The sequence below is a fragment of the Thunnus thynnus genome, chromosome 9, assembly GCF_963924715.1.
Source record: "Thunnus thynnus chromosome 9, fThuThy2.1, whole genome shotgun sequence".
NCBI classification, from domain to species: domain Eukaryota; kingdom Metazoa; phylum Chordata; class Actinopteri; order Scombriformes; family Scombridae; genus Thunnus; species Thunnus thynnus.
Genome location: NC_089525.1, coordinates 499,273 through 518,636, shown reverse-complemented (window position 1 = coordinate 518,636; position 19,364 = coordinate 499,273). Strand labels below are relative to the sequence as shown.

The following is a 19,364-nucleotide window of genomic DNA, read 5'->3' as shown; positions in this document are numbered from 1 at the left end:
AATTATTACCTTTACAACTAATTTAGGGAAGAACTTTTCTGCACTAAGGAGACAGTGTCACCCTGAAAGTGATGACTGTTCTGTGGCAGTTAGTTTCCCTGCAGTAGTATGCCTGATCACTTGTGAAAGGATCAATAGTATTTAGGCTCTATTGTATGCAGCAGTGTGTGTACAAATGGTAATGTGGAAGCAGTAAGCTGGAGCTGGTACTGTCAAAAGAGTATGTTGTTGCAATAAATTTAATATGATTCAACAAATCAGCTTTATAATGTATATAATACATAACAATCGAATACCTTGAACACCACTGAACAGCAGAAAACAATTTTCCGTACGGTGGCACTTCACATATACTTTTGGAAGACTGCAAACCACCATGGTGTCCACTTAGTTATGTGTAGCCCTCCAGTGTGAAATGGGGGGTTACAGTAGAAAATACCTGATATAAGAAATGAATTACAATTAGACAATGTGATACACAAATCAATACCTGTTGAATTAATGCACAATTAATGATTAATAGATAATGGCACAACATAATTTAAATTAAAAATAAAATAACTGAATACCTTATGTTCTTTTGTGAGGAAACATTGGCACTGACAAAGGTGAAACATGTCTCGTGTGGCCCAGGAAGTGCAACATCTGGTCCATGGCAGCATGATGTCTGGGCTGCTATAAACAGATCCAGTGTGTGATGACCAGACGTCAGGTGAGGCAAAATTTTGCCATATGTTACTGTACCTCTGCCTTGAAAAAAGCTTGTAACTATCTGGAATTAGAACATGCTTATGTGTGCTCCGTGAAGTAATGGGTCTGACCATTAAGCTAGTGTTGCAGTATTTGGTCTGTGGCTGTTATGAAGTGATCCAGTACCTCACAGTGCTGTAATAGAGTTTTGACACAGAGCACATAGGAGAACTGTATATCCCATCCAGGGAAAACTAACCTGACAAAAAGTCAAGTTAAACTCAGTTATAGACTTGGGCAAGGCCATCCACCCTGCCAGAGAGGGTACTAAAGAACTAGATGGGACTGAAAGTACTGGTTATCAGCTGGTAGGTATCAATTACCCCAGAAAGTATGTGTTACATTCAGAACACATACTTTCTCCTAAATGCCAGCAACTGTACACAAATGCTGTATAAACAATGAAACAGTATCAATCCTGACCCACCCTGATTAATGCACAGGCCAAAACATGTTGTATAGCTCAATAACAACTTTGTTACCCAAAATGACATAAACCCTAAAATAATTCAATATCCAGATAAGCTATCAAAATACCTACACAAAGTTTCCTTTTACTCAGTAAGCTTAATAAATTGCACCCACACAACAATACATTTGGTTGAAAAAATATGACATAACCACATAATATAGAAGTTTCCAAAGCTTAATTTCACAAACACATTTTCTTTTTTTAGATACACATGGCAAAATAATTCAACAAGGTAGTTACCTTATAAAATAGCTGACCTGTTGGAGAATGTCACTCAGAATACATAATTATGAAAACTGATATATACTGATATATTATATACCGTACCATAACCAAGATATTACTATGGTTATGAGATGAAATTGTGGTCCTGAAGTGTGTTGTTTTTTCATCACCAAAACAACCCACCCTCCCTTCTCCTTCTCAGAGTGACTGGGGCAGCTGGGTGAGGTGCTCATGCCTGGCTGCACAGAGGATAACCCTATACTCTGAAAGTATTTACATTATAAAAGTATTATTTTTGTAGTTTGACTTTTTGGCTTCTTTAATATTGTGTACTTTCATAATTCAGTAAAGTTTATCATTATGATATATTCTATTTTATCATTGTACATTTAAATTATTTGATCTCTTGAATCACACCAATTTACCATAATTATCATATGTTGTACCCACTTTTGTTTTTCACAATTAGTCATGTTCCAACATTGGTGTAACTAGATTTTTACACAAATATCTAATACAATGGTGGTAATATTTAAAAGAAAAAGATTTAAGTTGATTGACAAGTGCATTGATTCTGACCTATCTTTAAGTCTGAGTGTACATCTTTAACAGTTTGAGGATATTACACAGTAGACAAGCTTGTGATAACTGTGATATGTTTTCATTACATCAGAATGTAGACATCGCTGTGGCTGACAGACAAAAATGGGGTCCAGTAGTGTGTTCTTATCTGTGGTTGCAGAAGTGATGAGAACAGCTGCAAAATTGGCTTACTTGCGTTAGACAAAAGATCCTCTGAAATCACTACAGACAATGATGGGGTGATGATCTATGATTGTCAATGCCTCCAAAAGGCTTCCCAAGTTTGACATTAACGACTCACACTGTAATCTGGAGGTCTGTATACAGCTGCAATCAGTGCACTTACTGGGGCTTCAACCTTCAGGTCAGTTATATTATGTGTTCATACATAATATAACTAACCTGAATTTCACATAATTTCACATAATTGAATGTGATTTTTCATATAACAACAACTCCATCACCATCTCTATTGGCCATTTGTAGAAGTTTGTCCAGGAACGTCTGTTGTGTTTGGACATGATGTAGCCCTGTAAAAACAGACTGCCTGCAACAAAGGAGCCATGTAGGTGTGTTTCTGTCAGACACAAAACAAGACAAAGTTCGTGATGACCTTTGATGTATCGTCGACATGAGATGGCAATCCTTCTGTATTATGGTGAACAATAGTCAGAGTGTCAGGGTTGCTCAGTGTTTGCTTCATGTGAAGAAGAGGCATCATGTTCTCCAAGCTGGCTTTTCTCATGGTGTCTAGGGCTGCAGTGATCTCTGGGTTGGCATATATTTTACTCTCATCCATGTCCAGTAGGTACAGCCAACTGAGTGAGGTCACTCTACTGACAGCTACATAAGCCATGCCAGGTTCAAAAATGTGCTTTAGTGAAAATACAGCTGATGCTCTTGTCATACCTTGAACCTTATGTATTGCACAAGCAAAGGCAAGTTTATTAGGAAACTGCCTTCATACCACTCCCTTCTGTTTCAGGTTCTCCTCTGCTTTTTCAATGTACACTAGATTGTCAGGTACTCCAGATGCTCTATCACAGTAGCTCTTTCCCGCTGTTTCATCATCCATCTTAAGCCCAATGATAGTGACGTGTTCATCATTTTCAGAGGTTACTACTCTAAGAACTTGCCCCATAGCTCCATTCACAAAACCATTTTGTGCATCTATGTTTCTGATAAGCATGAGCACCCATTTCTATTGCCTTTAAATGGTTTGATTATCTTGTCATTCTGCCAGTTCACGGATCCTTTCTATAGTCATCTGCATCAATGGTAATGATGTGGGAACGGAGCAGAGCTAATGTTGCTGAGTTGTGTGGATCTACTTGTTTGTTGCAAAAATGTGCAACACATGAGTTGGACAAACTGCTGATTCAGTGATGGCTTGTGACAGTCTGCTTCAGACTAGCTCATCTGACTTTTATTTTACATGAATCCTGTTCAACATTTCTGCAAAGGCAACATCATCCTTCTGACGCATAACCTCATTCAGATTGATCATCTGAAAATGTTCTTGCCATAAATCAATCTCATATGGCTCATGCACAGAAAGGGTTTTACCCTGTTGCACTGGTGGTAGCTGATAGAAGTCTCCAAAAGCTATGACTGACATTCCTCCAAAGGGTTTCTGACTGCCTTTGAACTGTTTAAGGCTGAAATCAACACAGGCAAAAAGTTGCTTTGACACCATAGACACTTCATCAGTGATAATGTTTTCCACATTGAAAACCTCAAATCTAACTTCATCCAGTTGGTTGCCAAGTCCTTAAAATGGGGGTTTAAGGTTTTTCAGTAGTTTGAGGAGAGTGCAGTGTTGTGCCAGAGATGTTAAATGCTGCAGTTCCGATGAAAGCAGTCAACAGGACAGTGGGCTTTGATATGTCAGCCTCCTCAGTATGTCTTGGCAGTTTGCTCAGTATCCTAGATGCCTCAGAACGGGTGCATTTGATAAGATGTGACTTCCCTGTTCTGGCACCACAGTTTATGTAAAAGAAATACATTTGGCATAACAGTGCAGGAGCAAGGGGCTCTCTGATGACTCTGGCTTCTGTTACAGCCTGACGACTGCAGTCTGGCACATTCTCCTGTTCACTTTCATGGTCTGGCTCTCTTGTTTCCAGTCCCTTAATACACTCCAACCTCACAACTTCAGATTCAGGTGCCAGGTTACACTATTAATCTGTTCATACTCTTCAACAGCATTTTCAATCTCTTCAGTATTTTTCTCATATTTGTCTTTGTTTTGTTTTACAATATCTTTGACATTTTCAGGATGGTCTGAACTTGGTAGCTTAACCCAACCAATATTATAGAATGACGCATATGTGGGGAAGCACCTTCTTTTCAGCTCACAGTCTGATTGGTGTGGGACATAGAGTTTGAGTAATTTGCCGTAAAAATTCTCTGGATACTTTTCCTGTGAGGGGTGGTAAAATCTGATGACAGCAGGCTTATCATTTTTTCTCTTTTGTACAAATCCCATCTCATTCAGTAGGGGTAATACATTTTACCCTTTGTCCACTGGCCATAAACAAGTCTGCATGTAGAGGCAAAATTAGCCAAGCACATCTCCTCAAACTCTGGTGTTTTAGGTCTGGCTTTATATTTCTTGGTCAAAGATGTCATCCACACATTAACACTCTGGGGTTGTATTCTCTTGGTGCGACGGAAGCAACTCATCTTCACTGAGTTATCATCTGTTGATATGAATATGACCTCATGTGAACATTTCTTCATTTTAATACCACAGGCACGAGTGCCACATTCCTGAGCGCTGACTTCTCTCTTTTTGGAATATGCCTGCATGATTGCCCTTATTTCATCACATTCATTTATGGTGTCATTGTTTGAATTCTGAATGAGAGTTTTGAGGTACTCAGACATTGCGCCCTGTTTTTTGTAATGTAAGAGATAATGTATATAATTGTGCCATATGTGTTGAGGATTTGCTGCAAGTCGTGGTTAGCATTCCAGGCATCAAGTAGATAAGGGTTGAATCCCATTTACCCAGCAATCCTTTGGATCACGCTTCAGTATAATTGTGCTGGATTTTTTCATCATGTTCAGACAATGTTCATACCCTTCAAAAGTTAACTTACAGCGAGCCAGGACCTGCTCTTAAGTCATAGGTGCAATGTTCATTCAGCAGCAGTTTCAGTGGTTTGAGCCTCTTCTTTGCATTTTCCAGTTCAAGTGACTCTTCATCTTCTCCAAGTCTTGTTATCATTGTCTTTCTGGAGGGGGGTTTAGGAAATCCAAATCTGCCACCTGAGCCAAGACTTTTGAAACATGTTCTAGAGTGATTTTTCCTGTGCATTTGCACTTATTGCACTTTACTGTAGAGTTGCATATGTGAGTCAGGTAACTGAGCTGTAATATATTTCGACACAAAATCATATCCCGCAATCCTTTGGATCATGCTTCAGTATCACTGTGCTTGATTTGTTCATCATTTTCAGACAATGTTCTCAGACTATCTCAGTCTCTCTCTTCTGCTCTGCTGTTACCTCTATAAGCAGGTCTCAATGAGGGGATTCACATCCACCTGCTATATGATACACATTTCCTAATTTGGAAATCACTCCCAGAGTTGGGGGTGTTCCCCAGAGAAATAGCTGAGCTACTGACACATGCAAAGTGCTCCCAAGGGACTCTCCATAACCTTTGTTCCCCTTCTCCTTTCCACAAAGTTAAGTTGTAAAAAAAATAGGCAATAAATGAAAAGTGCAAAGCAAGAATCGCAATTGAAGTTCTTCCCTACACATTACATGGTGTGCTGTCTCTGTGTTATAGGTGTATAAATAGGTAGAAGTCTGTCTGCAGTGAGGTGATGAGTAAAGTTTTAGCTCAGTAGTCAGCGCAGTCCTCTATGATCTGGGAGACTCCAGTTTGAGACCCGGTGTGGGGACCTAAGATAGTTTATTCATGAACACTTATTGTAACACTTTAATATTCTAAAATTAAAAGCATAATAAAATCAAAAACAGGATTTTTAAGCCTCTTTCCACATTTATTCAAATACAAATAAAAATACAAATAATTTTGCTTGTTCAACAAATACAGATACAAATACAGGGCTCTCTGCATATCCCTAGTGGAAACCATGTTTCCCCAGGGACGCAGTCAGTAAGTCACCTCCTCTGGGGATGCAAAGGTCCGGGGTTCGAATCCCCAGGTGGCAAAGTCCTAAATGGCCGACAACATATTTTCAAGTGCTTATTGAGGTCATTTTAAGTTGAATGCTCACAACTTGCTTGAATCCCTATCATTGCCGCTTGTGGCTATATTTATTGTTATTATTAATATTAATTTCTTCACTATTCTCTCTCCCTTGTTTGTTTCTTTTTCACTTATGGTCATTAAGTTGGAGACTGCCCTTTTCGCTTGGACCCCAATCATTGCTGCTTGCAGCTATATTGCCATTATATCTTTCTTTAGCTATGTTTGTATTGCACCAATAAAAATAAATAAATAAACAAATAAAAACAACTTATGAACCTACAGCAGTTGTCTGCTAAACTGTAGTTGATAATTAATGTTTTCCATCAAATACCCACTGACTGAGTGACTAGCAACATTGGGTCTTGCCATCAGCAGGAGTGACAAACCATGAGAACAGGCAGTTATTGAGTTACCCAACATGTAATTGATTGTATTAATTTATTGGGACAGTGTGCAGTTTTTAACATAAAAGATGCACTGCATCGGAGTTAGCTCAAAGCTAATTTACATCCGCAGTCCCCAACAAACAAAACATACAACAGCACAAAAACAAACAGTACAAAGCAAAAAACACACAGAACACACCATACAAAATACAAAATTCAAAGCTACACACAACAACACATCACATACACCCACAATGTCAATTAGAAATAAATAATGTAAACTTGTCAAATTAAAAGCAAGACTACCTGCGCTTATGAGAAGACCATAGATGAAGTTTAGACTCAGTGGTCACAGAGTCACACCCATTGTGCGCTTCATGTTACTAGACAGTGTGCCACCAACTTTAACACATGGTATCCTATTAGATAAATATGAAGACATCCATGCCAGTGCTCTAGATGAGAAGTTAAATTTAGAGAGTTTTGATATTAAGACATCATGACTGACTGTGTCAGATGCTTTACGCAGATCTAAAAATACAGCACCAACTACTTCTCCTTTATCAAGTCTTGATTTAATTTGCTCTATTAAGTGCAAGGTAACAGTTTTGGTGGAATGATTTGCTCTAAAGCCAGACTGCATACAATGTAGACCAAAACTGCTTGTATTAAGAAATGTTGTCAGTTGTTTAATGACAACTTTCTCAGCAACCTTGAGTAGTGGCTGTATACTTATTGGTCGGTAGTTACTGGCTTCAAGGCAGTCTCCAGATTTAAAAATAGGCCTGACAATGGCACATTTCCAGTCATCAGAAAAGGAGCTGTGTTTAAAAGACAAGTTAATTAAATGAGCAATACGGGGAGTTAAATTATCTTTGTGTGATTTGACAAACATGGTGTCAAATTGGAAAGCATCTCTACTTTTGGAGCTTTTTAAGGAACTGATGATTTTGTTCACTTGTAACTCATTAGTCTCTACCAGCTCGAAAAACCTGACCTGTAGCATCTATAGGAACAATATCCAATTTCCTTTAAGTAATTTTTTTTCCTAGCTCATATACAGACTAAAAAAACATATTAAAGACAGAAGCAACAGTAAGATGATCTTCAATTAACTTTCCCTGTACTTTGAGTTTAAAGTCTCCTAAAAATTTTGGGTCCCTCCTTGTGAGATTATCAATGTTTTTCCAGATCAATTTACTGTTGCCTCTTGCCTCATTCAAAATATTCAGATAAAAACAAGATTTAGCTTCTCTTAGCTCTTGGACAACTTTGTTCCTTACACCGTTATAAATCAGCATGTCAATGTCTCTTCTTGTTTTAATTGCCTTCCTTAGTGCAGCATCTCTAGATTTCATTAGTTTCCACAAATTTTCATTAAACCACGGTAAAAAGTTTTTATTTTTAGATTTTATCTGTATCCTCACATTAAATATTTCCCTCACAGAGTTGATTCTGTGAGTAAAAGTATCACAGCCATAGTCCAGGTCATCAGAGGACAGTACATCATCCCAGTTCAAGCTGTTAATTTCACTGACAAATTCTTCTTGCTTAGCCGTGGGTATGAATTGAAGGATCAATATCTTACTTGCCGTGGCCTTAAATCTACTTTTAGCCAGTTTTCTCACACATAGGGTTAGGTTATGATCTGATAAGTCAGTGATTAAATTATAACTTTTAGTAATTCTTTCTGGTTTGTTAGTAAATATCAGATCAATGTGTGTACTGGAGCATTTTGCAGTCGTAGTTGGGACTTTTACTAGTTGTTCTAGTTGGAATTTCTCTGTGATCATTTTTAGTTTTTTCCTCTTAGATTTATCCTCCCAGTTCACATTAAAATCACCCATAAGTAATAATTCTTTGTTTAGATTGCACTTTTTCAAGACTTCTGTGAGTTGATCATAGAAAGTGTCATCTGCAGAAGGGGGCCTATAGAAACCCATGATGTTAAAAGACATTTGCTGGGATAACATTATTTTTTTCCCAATAAGACTTTTGCATGATTGACAGTTTGGAAGGTTTTATATAACCTCTGCCTCCTCACTGCAGGGTTTCAACAAACAGTGTTGTCAGCAGCAGGTTTTGTGAAAGAGCCACTGGAACTATCAAGATTTCCACAGCCCAGTAGCAAAAAGTTATTCATTGAGACATCATGCCTCATGTTAACAAAGTTTAGTCTGTTAAGGGAGAAGCCCAGCTCAGAGAGTTGCTGCTCATTTGTCACTGGCACCAGAGGAGTCCCAGACACATTCGAGCACAAATCAGCATCGAAGTTCTGCGGCGCTCCAGGGGTCACTGGTCCAGGATTTAGCTGAACATCTCCAGAGAGCAGGAGCAGCATGAAGAGGAGACCTGCTATTCTCCAAAATGGGGTGGCAGATGACCGATCCACTGGATCGTTGATTTGCTCTGCTACCTGGGCTCGTCCGTGCCACAGGACAGAGGAATAGATGCAAAATATCCCAGTAAGTTATGATGAAAACTCATTGTAGGAGCATCAACTGGCCATGAGTCAGCATTTGTCCAAAGCTCAATCACTCGGTATCCCAGCTGTTTTCCATCAATAATGATTGTTCTGGCCAGACAGACACGTACAGGCAATACAGCAATGAGTTCCAACAGTAGTCCAAAAAGCACTCCATGAAACACAGCCCAGGTGTTTTTGCTGATAAAACACTGCTTTGAACTTGATGCAGGCATGCTTTGTGGTACGATAAATGGCCTTGGATGACAGTCCTATGTAGCAATCCCATCCACGATCCCGGTGGCCAGAGGGTAGTTAGGAAACCCCAGAAGATCCATGTGACCTGGACCGTTTCCTTTGATGTTGGAACGGATATACAGATGGTCTTACTTGATGTCTAATCTGATGTTTACATTTGAAAACCTGAACTGGCCTGGTAGCAGAGTCAGCGGGGGGGTGAGCTGACCATCTCCCCATTCTGATGAGTGACCCCCAGTCATATGCCATCACTTCTTGAGTCCAAGGTGCATAGAGAGGCTCCAGCATATGTAGATTACATTACCAGCCAATGTTACAATCCACGTCATTTTCACACACTGTGGAAAATACAGTCTGATGGCTTCTAGTATCTAACTTTCCTCTGATGATAACCAGCTAAGTTAAAGAAATTAAATTGGTGAGCTAATGAGCAACCATAATTCACAGAAGGGGTGATAACTCTGTCTGACGATAAAAGCGGTTACAATTAGTGGTAATTATGACAAAATAAACCAGGTTACACTAGACAGAGAGGTAGTCTGTCTAACTTGGTGTTACTTATGCTTCCACTAAATAAAACTAACTCTAACATGTGATAACAGAAAAATGTAATCCCCACATGAAACCTAGTAACCAATGCAGAGCAAAAGCCAATGTTAGAAGTTACGATAACGCTCCGGTTTATGATGCCTGTTCTATTTCCTCCAACATGTTTATTGCAGTCACCTTCTTGTTCTTTGTATTTTCATGGTGGCTGGCAAACTACTGTATAAAGTGACACAACACTGCCATCCACTGCTATTGGGTGTGTCTTTGCTTTTCCCTCAGAACCTTTGTTTACACCTTGTTGCCTGGGAACACAGATATGACAGTATTTTAAGCTGACACAGCTGACTTCAGAAAATTAGGCTGTACCGACCAAAATGGAAGTTAGTGTTGCTGGGGTAAATTTTTATTGCTTAGAAATATAAAGAACACACTTTTTATATATTTAAAAGTTAAATAGTTTTGCTTTCAGCATTCCTTAACTTGACCTTGATTTTTCATGTATTTTTTTTATATCTTTACTATATCTTAGCACTTTATCGGTTTCTCAATTAATCATTTTATACTCTTTTAATCTAAAATTCTTAATCACAAAGAGCATAATGGAAGAGCAGAAAACACAGATTCCAGTCTCACCTGTTGGTACTTTTTATCTTTGGGCCACAGACTGACCACTGGTCCTCTGTCCATCATCTTGACAATGTCTGACATATTTATATACTTGTCCAGTTCAATGACCTTCTCCATCCACTGGATTTTTGTCATGCCGTGGTCTGAAAATAGCAAAATGTTCAGCTGTTTCACCATGTTCTTCTCCTGCAAGAATATCATAAGCAACAGAAACGGATGAAAATAAATCACATGACAAGAAAAGTATACCAGTAGCAGCTGTAATTGTAACAATATTAGTGATATTACTAACTTTGATTTTGCAGTTGAGTGTCTGCATGGCAAGGTCAAGTTGTTGTACAGCTGCTCTGACCTGATGAGAGTCTGGACCAAAGTGATGACCCTCCACATCTATTTTCTCAAAATATATTGCTGCCATGTCTGCATGACCTGACCTACACACACACACACACACACACACACACACACTGATATTATTGTCAGTCAGGTGAAAACCAAGAATCTATAAAATGTCCACCTTTGAGGTCTTGCGTTAAGCTTGAGAACTATACATTTTAAGAATACTGTGTGTATTGTATGAATGTTTTGATGTATGTACATTCAACAAAACATCTGGAACGTGAAAGATATAAAATTATTATCCTCACTTTATTGTCTTCTGATTTTCTCAGCAGAGCCATACTCTGGGTTATATGATTAATAATTAATGTGTGGCTATAAAATCTGTCTTATGCTGCTTGTTTTTTTTTTTTTTACCTTCATACCAGTCAAGGAAGTCAAGTTGACAGCTCTTCTCCATATAATGGCTAAAGATAACCAGAGGACATCACATGATAAATGACAGGTGCAGGTCATTGTTTTGTTACCTTAGCACGCTGAGAGCATTCTCAATTGAGTCTGTGAGGTTTTTCTCAGATGGGTTGTAGACATACTTCTCACAGAACGATGGGCGAACACCCAGAATCTCCACCTCGCAGCCTAAAGACATACACACACACACACACACACACACACACACACACACACACACACACACACACACACACACACCAGATAACTGCAGAATTTACACAGTACTTACAGATATAAATATAGCACATAGTAGCACACAGGCCTTAAAATTGACTTCTTACCCAAACTTTAAACTTTATCACTGGGTATTTGTGCTCAGGAGTCTGTGTCGGTGGTTTAATGCTTGGGTTAGAATAGGATTTAAGCAGCTTAAAAATAAACTGAATGGAGTCACCTGTCATTAGGCCCAGCAGATATATAACGCAGAAATATGACGCATAACATGAAAAATGGGGAAACAGGAATGCTTACCCAACTTTTGGCACATTTTATTGTGTACTGATGACTGCATTCAAAGAGCTGATTTTAGAATATACTACTGATACTGATATTTCAGATCAAGACCTGTAATGCTCCATGAAGGTCAGACATAACGTGTGTGTCCACAGAATCTGTTTGCGTCTCATTTAGGTTGCTCTCTGGCTCAGTCAATGCTCTGTTGTGGCATCAATGGCCATTGGAGGTAAAGCATTCTTCTAACATTTTTTGTCCTTTACAAGCAAAAAAGCATCTTTGCAGATGCTTTGTGATAATTGAATGTGACAACCTTGCATCTAACTTTTCTGTTATCATTCATTTTAAATGTCAGGATAGCTGATCTCACGCACAGCTGCTGTCCTTAACCTGTATTTTTGTTTGTTTTGTCTGACAATGCCGTGATCATACAATAACAATTTTATCAGCAGCTCATTAATAACTGCTTGTCAATGTAGTATTTGAGCTGTGATCAAATTATATACTTATTCTGTTACCTGACAACAGAAACAGAAAGAGATATAAATGAGAAAAACTGTATCAGTGATTTGGCTACATTAAAACACAATGTATGTGATCACAGAGCAAATGGACATATACACACACTGCTGGAATGGTGGCAGATAATCTTCCAGTTGGCCAATAATAAATTGGTTAGAGACAAGAAGTGTCCTGTCCCATGGCTTTGGTTATGATCAGCTTTCCTCCCATAAAACATCTCTAACTGCAGGACTGAAAGCGCGGGAAAGAGAAATGTTGGGGGGAAGCCTCAAACACAGCAAAGCCTCAAACTAAATAGACTTAGGGTTGAGGCTTAAGGGTTAAGGTTTCTCTTCAATTGTTTTTTAAGACACTTGCTTTTAGTATTGTATGTATTTTGCATTGCCAATACAAATTCTTTTATGTTTTTTACTAGCTATATGTTTATGTTTCCTTCACTCATCTTTCAAACAATCTGTCATCTTTCACCAAAAGTTGTAGTAAAGACACCAGACTGACTGAGTAAGAAAGCAGAACAGGAACTCTCTGTCATCTTGCCTTTGCAGTCTGAAAAATATAATGTTGACAGCTTTTTCTAAGTTTTCAGGTTAACTTTCTCTGTACTCACCTGGCCAGTAGTACATGGAAACCTTCTTTCCCAACTTCTGCAGGGTGACCCATAATGGCTCTGATCCATCCCACCAAAGAGGCAATCGGCTGTCAGGATTGGTCCCAATCAGGAACTCCTTCTTAGAGGCTTCATCCCACATGTAGTTTCCAGTCATCTGATGAACATCACAGTGACGGCCTGACAAAAATCAACATAAATAAAAAAACAACTGTAATCTATGTATCCAAAACCTCATATCTTATTCCTCTGTGCCATAGAGCTCCATTGTTGTTCACAAATGTCACACATTAAAGAGCCACATAGTTGCACTGGGTGACATGTTCCTTCCTTTGCATGAACACACAAACTGTATTTATTTTAGGACTGAGCTTTGTTTTTAATGTGAAACAATTTAGTTATGATGTGTTTTAAAGATTTATATCTTCAGTAGGAAGGGCCGCAGACAGAGTTTTGAGAGATGGACGACCACATTGTTGGATTTGGTCTGAAGCAAATTCAGTAAATTCAGTCTAAAGCAAAAGAAAGGATATACCTGTGCTGAAAACTCAAAAGCCTCATTATTTCACATCATCAAAGTCTTACAATGTAGCTGATCAAATTTGAGGTGGATATAGTTAAGCTGCTAGGAGTTGTCAGTAAAACAACGGGGCCTATAACTTCCTGCTGCCAGTAGGTGGTGCTATGTGAAAGTGTGTGAAATTTGGGAAAGATCTGATGTTGTGCAGTAAAGTTACAGCAATTCGAAGTCAAAACATCAAAATTTGCCACACCAAAATGGCAACAGTGTTCAGTGACAACTCACAAGCTTCACAATATGGCATCATCACAGTCTTAAGGCTTTTCTGACCAAATTTGATGTGGATCTGTTCAACCTGCTAGGCAGAGATCATAAAAGTACAGCACCTTTAACTTCCTGTTGACAGTTGGTGGCGCTATGACTATGAGTCAATATTGACATGTAGATGTGCTCAGGCTGGGACTCTTATTAAGTATGAGAAATATGGGGCAGATTGGAAGATGTACATTTGAGTCACAATAACTTCCTGTTTCATGGCAAAACATCAAAATTGACCGACCATGTCAAGGTTGTTCGATAAAAACTCAAGATTTTGACACCTTTTCACCGCAAAAGTCTTTAGATGACACTGACCAAATTTTAAGTTGGAGTCCGCTAAAATACACCACCTAGAAATGGCAAAAACTGCAAAAATTGCACAGTAAATTCAAAATGGCCAACTTCCTGTTGGACTTAGGGTATGACTCCCAGAGGCTTTTTTTTTTGTCCGGAGATATTATATCTGCCTACCAAATTTCGTACTTATACATCTAATATAAAGGTGAGCGCTTTGACTTTGAAATTTTCTAGAGGGTGCCATTTTGCCACACCCAAACCCAAGATCATATCAGATTTTAAGTTACACCACTTCTGATGCATGTGCAAGGTTTCATGAGATTTCGAGCACCCCTAGCATCTCAAAAATGCTAAAAGTCATTAGGGGGCACTATAGAGCCGATGTGCCACACTCAAGCCCAATTGTGATATCAAATCAAAAGATTTACAAGTTCAAACATGGGTGCAAAGTTTTGTTAGTTTTTGTGCATCCTAAAGGCCTCAAATTTTGGTCTTTTGGTGAGTTTTCAAGCATCCACTTGGTGCTCGGGCCCTAATAATAATAATAATAATCTCTGAATAAACAATAGGTTCCTTGCACTTCCTTTCATGCTTGGGCTCAAAAACAATAGCGTTCCAGCAGTAAGCTTTGCTGCTTAGACCCCTAAATATAGCTGCAAGCGGCAGTAATGGGGGTCCAAATATGTTGCGAAACATTGTGAAATTTTAGATTTTTAGAGCAGAAGACCAAATGCAGATGAATTGAAAGATTAAACTGATGAATGAATTTTGACTCTAGGCCACGAAGTTTTTGAGATAATTGTGAAAATGTAAACTTGATTATTACAGTGTCACCTTGAGGTCAATGAGTGTCATTATATGTGCCAGTGGGTGGAAGGTGGAATTTGCAACCCATCTGCCAATTTTTGGTGTTTCTAGATCTTACGGTTTTTGCTCCACTAACACTTTTTCACTAGCAAGGACCACACCATCAACGAGATACGTTTGAGTGATTTTATTGAAGAAAACTTAGTGCATGAAATCCGCTGGGTTGCTTGTAGTGAGCGGTGTAGGGAAGCTTCGCAGGGAATCCGCCGCAGCGCCCAGGCAGTGACGGACCCCCAAAAGGCTTCCATTACTTGAGGTGAGCTTGAGCAGCTCTGAGATCTTGGAGATCAGAACGAATGTAGTGATGGTATCTTAGGGAGGACCATCGGCCCATGAGTTGAATGAAATGTTCGGGAACTCCATTGCGGGAAGCTAGAGTGGCGGCTCCGATTCTGAAGGAGTGTCCGGAGTAATGAGAGGGAGATATTTCGGACAGGGAAAGTATGTGGCAGAAGTGATGGTGGAACCAGAATCGAGTAGCAACTTGACTGGATTCAGAGATAAAGAGAGGATCTGTCGCACATTTACCTCTATTTTGTAGGTAAATGTGGATTTTTTTCAGTAGAAATTTAACTTGAATGACTAGTTAACAAGCAATCCATCACCAAGCATCATTATGTTAAATTATATTTTTTTTAGTTTAGTGTTATTCAATTCTCTGCTGAAGAGTCTGTTGGTGGCTTCATTTTGGCCATCACCCTTAGAGGAAAAGCTTCTCACCTTGCGCTTTTTGGTGAAGTACCTCCTTGCAAATGCTATCCTTCTGCCCGGGAACTTCACAGCCGCACAGCCAGGGCTGAATAGCAGCCACATGAGCAGTGGTGGTCAGTCGCTGTTCGCTGCTCTGTATTCAGTGTTAAAAATCTGATATAATATTGTCAGAAAACAAAGTCAGGTTTACCAAAGCACTGCAATGTCCATTTTTTCTGACCATCCATCCTCACTGGTCACCGGGTTGATGCTGCAAAGCTCCCTGGGCTGCAGTGCGTCTATTTTGATAGCGCCTGTACATAGCTCTGGTGGTTGTTGCTCCTCCATACTCTGTTTTGTCTGGGTCCACAGTATGGTGGCTGAGACATGTCAAATGAACTGCATATCCAAAACGATTTGCAAATTTGAAAAACACAAGCGCATTAACAGAAAAAACAAATGCAAAAACCATAACAACATGAGCAACAACATTTGTCGACAATGAAACCCGCCCACTATTGGTGCCGGCGCACTATTATTTCCTTCACATGTGGAAGAGGAAAGTTCTCACCTGTTTGAGAAGTAAGTGAAACGTTAAAGCATCTGTATGGAACTGTGGGTGATTCTGACAGTATCTGTTGGCCACAGCTGTTATTATTGTATGTTATATTGTATGAGACGCTCTTCCTTCAGTTTATAAAATCCCAGCAGCATCTGAAAGCAGTAGGACTGATATGTCAAGAAATCCGCAGCCTCTGAGAAGTGTTCGCTGTTTACCTTCGTCAGATGACCTGAAAATGACACCAGGCCTCTGCAGAACACACACACACCTCTACACACATCAGACTGGTCGGTTATAATTTGATATTATGCCTGTTCAGACATGGGATGGATGGGATGTCCCCCTACTTCAAAACTCATCTCATCGTATCATGGTAACCAACTCTTCACCTAACCTGCTCACTGGCAGGTTTTCTTCAACAAACCATGAGTTTCTCTCTGTCTCTTCCCTCTTACAGAGCCAGATGCGCTGTTTCATTTCTTCCTTCATTCAGTCTGTATCAAAGCGTGTATTGAAGTGCATTACAGTTTTTTCTGATTGCTTAGGCACTATCTTTGAAACTAAAGGCTATTTTTGCAAAACTCCGGACACTAACCACAAAACCTTATATCAAACCAGCAAAACATTATACATCTCTTGAAAAAGCAAACAATTCTTGCAAAACTCTTCAAACTCTTTTAAAAAATTGTGTTTTTGAGTCAATACAGTACACACAAACCATAATTTGAATAAGCACATGAAGCACCAACTATGCACTGACAGTATAAACGAAAAACACTTGTGGCTTTTGCTTTTTCTCCGTGCAGGGAATAGCAGTTTGAAATACAGTTTTCTAATAGGAGTAAATACATACACACAGGTATCAAAATGTGTAAAGTATGGATGTATATTTCGATTCTAATTCCATAGTCACTCTAATTTTTCTTTTAAATGCTGTGCTGAAAATGTCTAAATCTTAAACCCCATAATGTTCTACTGATTACACTAGCAGTGCAAGGTTGTGGAGAGATGTCTGGATGTCAGTCACCAGCATCTTCTTCTGTACAGGTTGGATGGTATGACTTCTGGTCTATTCCCCCAGCTCACAACATCAATGTTTACTGTTGCCATGGCAACGGAAGCCGGTTCAGTAGCTAATGTTAGTTTAGCGGAATATTAACAATGAACAATAAAACTACAATACGACATTTCTAAACCAAAACAACTATCAACACCAACAGCCTGAACCAGGGTGCTGGTTCATAGCCTCACTGAAACAATGTAATCTGAATTTAAGACGTTGCGGTTCAACACAGACATTACAACTACATTAGTAAGAGTACACTACTAATAAGATGTGAAGTGCTTTGTGACTTTTACCCACCTGAAAGAATAAATGAAAAATATAAAGGATGTGGTGGCTGATAACTTCTAACTGAAGAAGCAGCCAAACCACCGCTTTAGAGAGCTGAACGTTGCTCACAAGCATCCTTGTGCCTTTCATACTCAGAAAATGTATATGAAAGTGTGAGCTAGATAATATACATAGAACAAATAAACACACATTAATGATCACTGTATGACACTAACATGAAAAACGTTACTTATTGCTGATTATTAAAAATGGATTTTCATTCAGACTGGCAGAGAATTTTTTTCAAAACTCTCTGTGTGTAAAAAGTAAATCCACATGCGTAAAACTGAGATCACACAACAACACAAATGTTTTTTCAATTCACAAATAAAAACTGAGTTCACAAATGTCTGTTGGAAAGTTGTAAATGTTAGGAAGATATTCACAAATACTTTTCATTTATTTGCAAATTAATTTAATGTATTCACAGATATTTTTTTTATTTGTGGAATTTGTTTGTGTATTTGCAAATCCGTTTTATATTTGCAAAATATCTTTGTGAGTTTACAAATCTTTTTTTGTATTTGTGGAAGGTGTTTATATTTACAGATTACACATTTACACACACATTGTCGACCTGTTCACACAAATCATTATGAAACAAATCTATCTCCATATGAGAGAAAGATCTAGAGGAAAAATATTTAGGAGCTTCCATATGCACCAAGAGGTTTTTGACACTTCGGTTTAATTTCCTTTTTTATCGTCTTGTTGGTTGTGAGGCCGAAGGATTATTTTGATGTTGTTGTACCCGCTTTTGGGATTAATCCATGAATCTCCACTGTTACAAATCAATTGGTTTTCCTGTTAACTGGTTACCTTTGTTTGTAAATGTCGGGTGTTTCTCATGGTGACAGCAGATGTTCAAATCACAGAGAGGAAACATTGCTGACCTTGCAAATGCCTGATTATGATTTTATATCACTCATAACTTCATATACTAGACTATCCATCTGATTAATTCAGCTTATGGTTTATGGAGTTCAAAGAAACTGTGGGATCAGCAATATTCTTAACCGCATTTTTATGTATTTCCTTCAAAATAAAAACTCCCTACCCGGGTTTCGACACCAGGTATTAAATCTAAAGGAAAACTACATTGTACTACACCACTGAGCAATGCGGCTTTGAGAACTACCAGTATACTCAAACACACAGCCTATTTTTAAGCAAAAACAACCATATATTATATTTGCGTTTTAAAATACCTCTGCTAGATTAACTTGTGACCACTGTTATTGCAATGATAGCAGCCACACAAGCCCAGTTTGTTGTGCCTCTGTTTAACATTTAAGTTTAACATTCTTCGTAGATCAATAAGCTGAATTAATCAGTCTACGGAATAATGAGTGATATAATAATATAACAATAATATCACAATCAGGCATTTGCATGGTCAGCAACGTTTCTTCTCCACGATTGGAAATTTGCTGTTGCAATGACAAACACCCGCTGTTTACAAACAAAGGTAACAAGTTAACAGGAAAACCAGTTGATTTGTAACACCGGTGAGTTGACATACTAAGTTAGCATGGTAAGCTAGCGGTTAGCCAAGTGTAAACATCCATGTTGTGTTTTTTTTTTTTTCTTTCTTGTGTGACAAGATGGCGACATGATCTGTCGTGATGATGTCGAGGGTTTTGGGTGCTGACATGACTATAGGAGAGAGTCATGCGAGAACCAAATGGCGGAAGCACGGCAGTGTCTTGGTTAGACAATAGCAATATGGTGCTGCCTAGTAGT

General features: G+C 38.7%; 1 protein-coding gene across 1 annotated transcript in view; it reads right to left on the bottom strand.

Moving 5' to 3' along the window:
- The window catches only part of enpp6 (ectonucleotide pyrophosphatase/phosphodiesterase 6), a 65,601-nt gene that overhangs the window by 24,009 nt on the left and 22,228 nt on the right, over positions 1 to 19,364 (bottom strand). Inside the window, exons 2-5 of the mRNA XM_067598455.1 lie at positions 12,975 to 13,154; positions 11,407 to 11,518; positions 10,833 to 10,974; positions 10,547 to 10,726 (exon numbers count right to left, since the gene is read on the bottom strand). Of these exons, the coding sequence (XP_067454556.1) occupies positions 10,547 to 10,726; positions 10,833 to 10,974; positions 11,407 to 11,518; positions 12,975 to 13,154 (614 nt within the window). The remainder of the gene's footprint in view (positions 1 to 10,546; positions 10,727 to 10,832; positions 10,975 to 11,406; positions 11,519 to 12,974; positions 13,155 to 19,364) is intronic.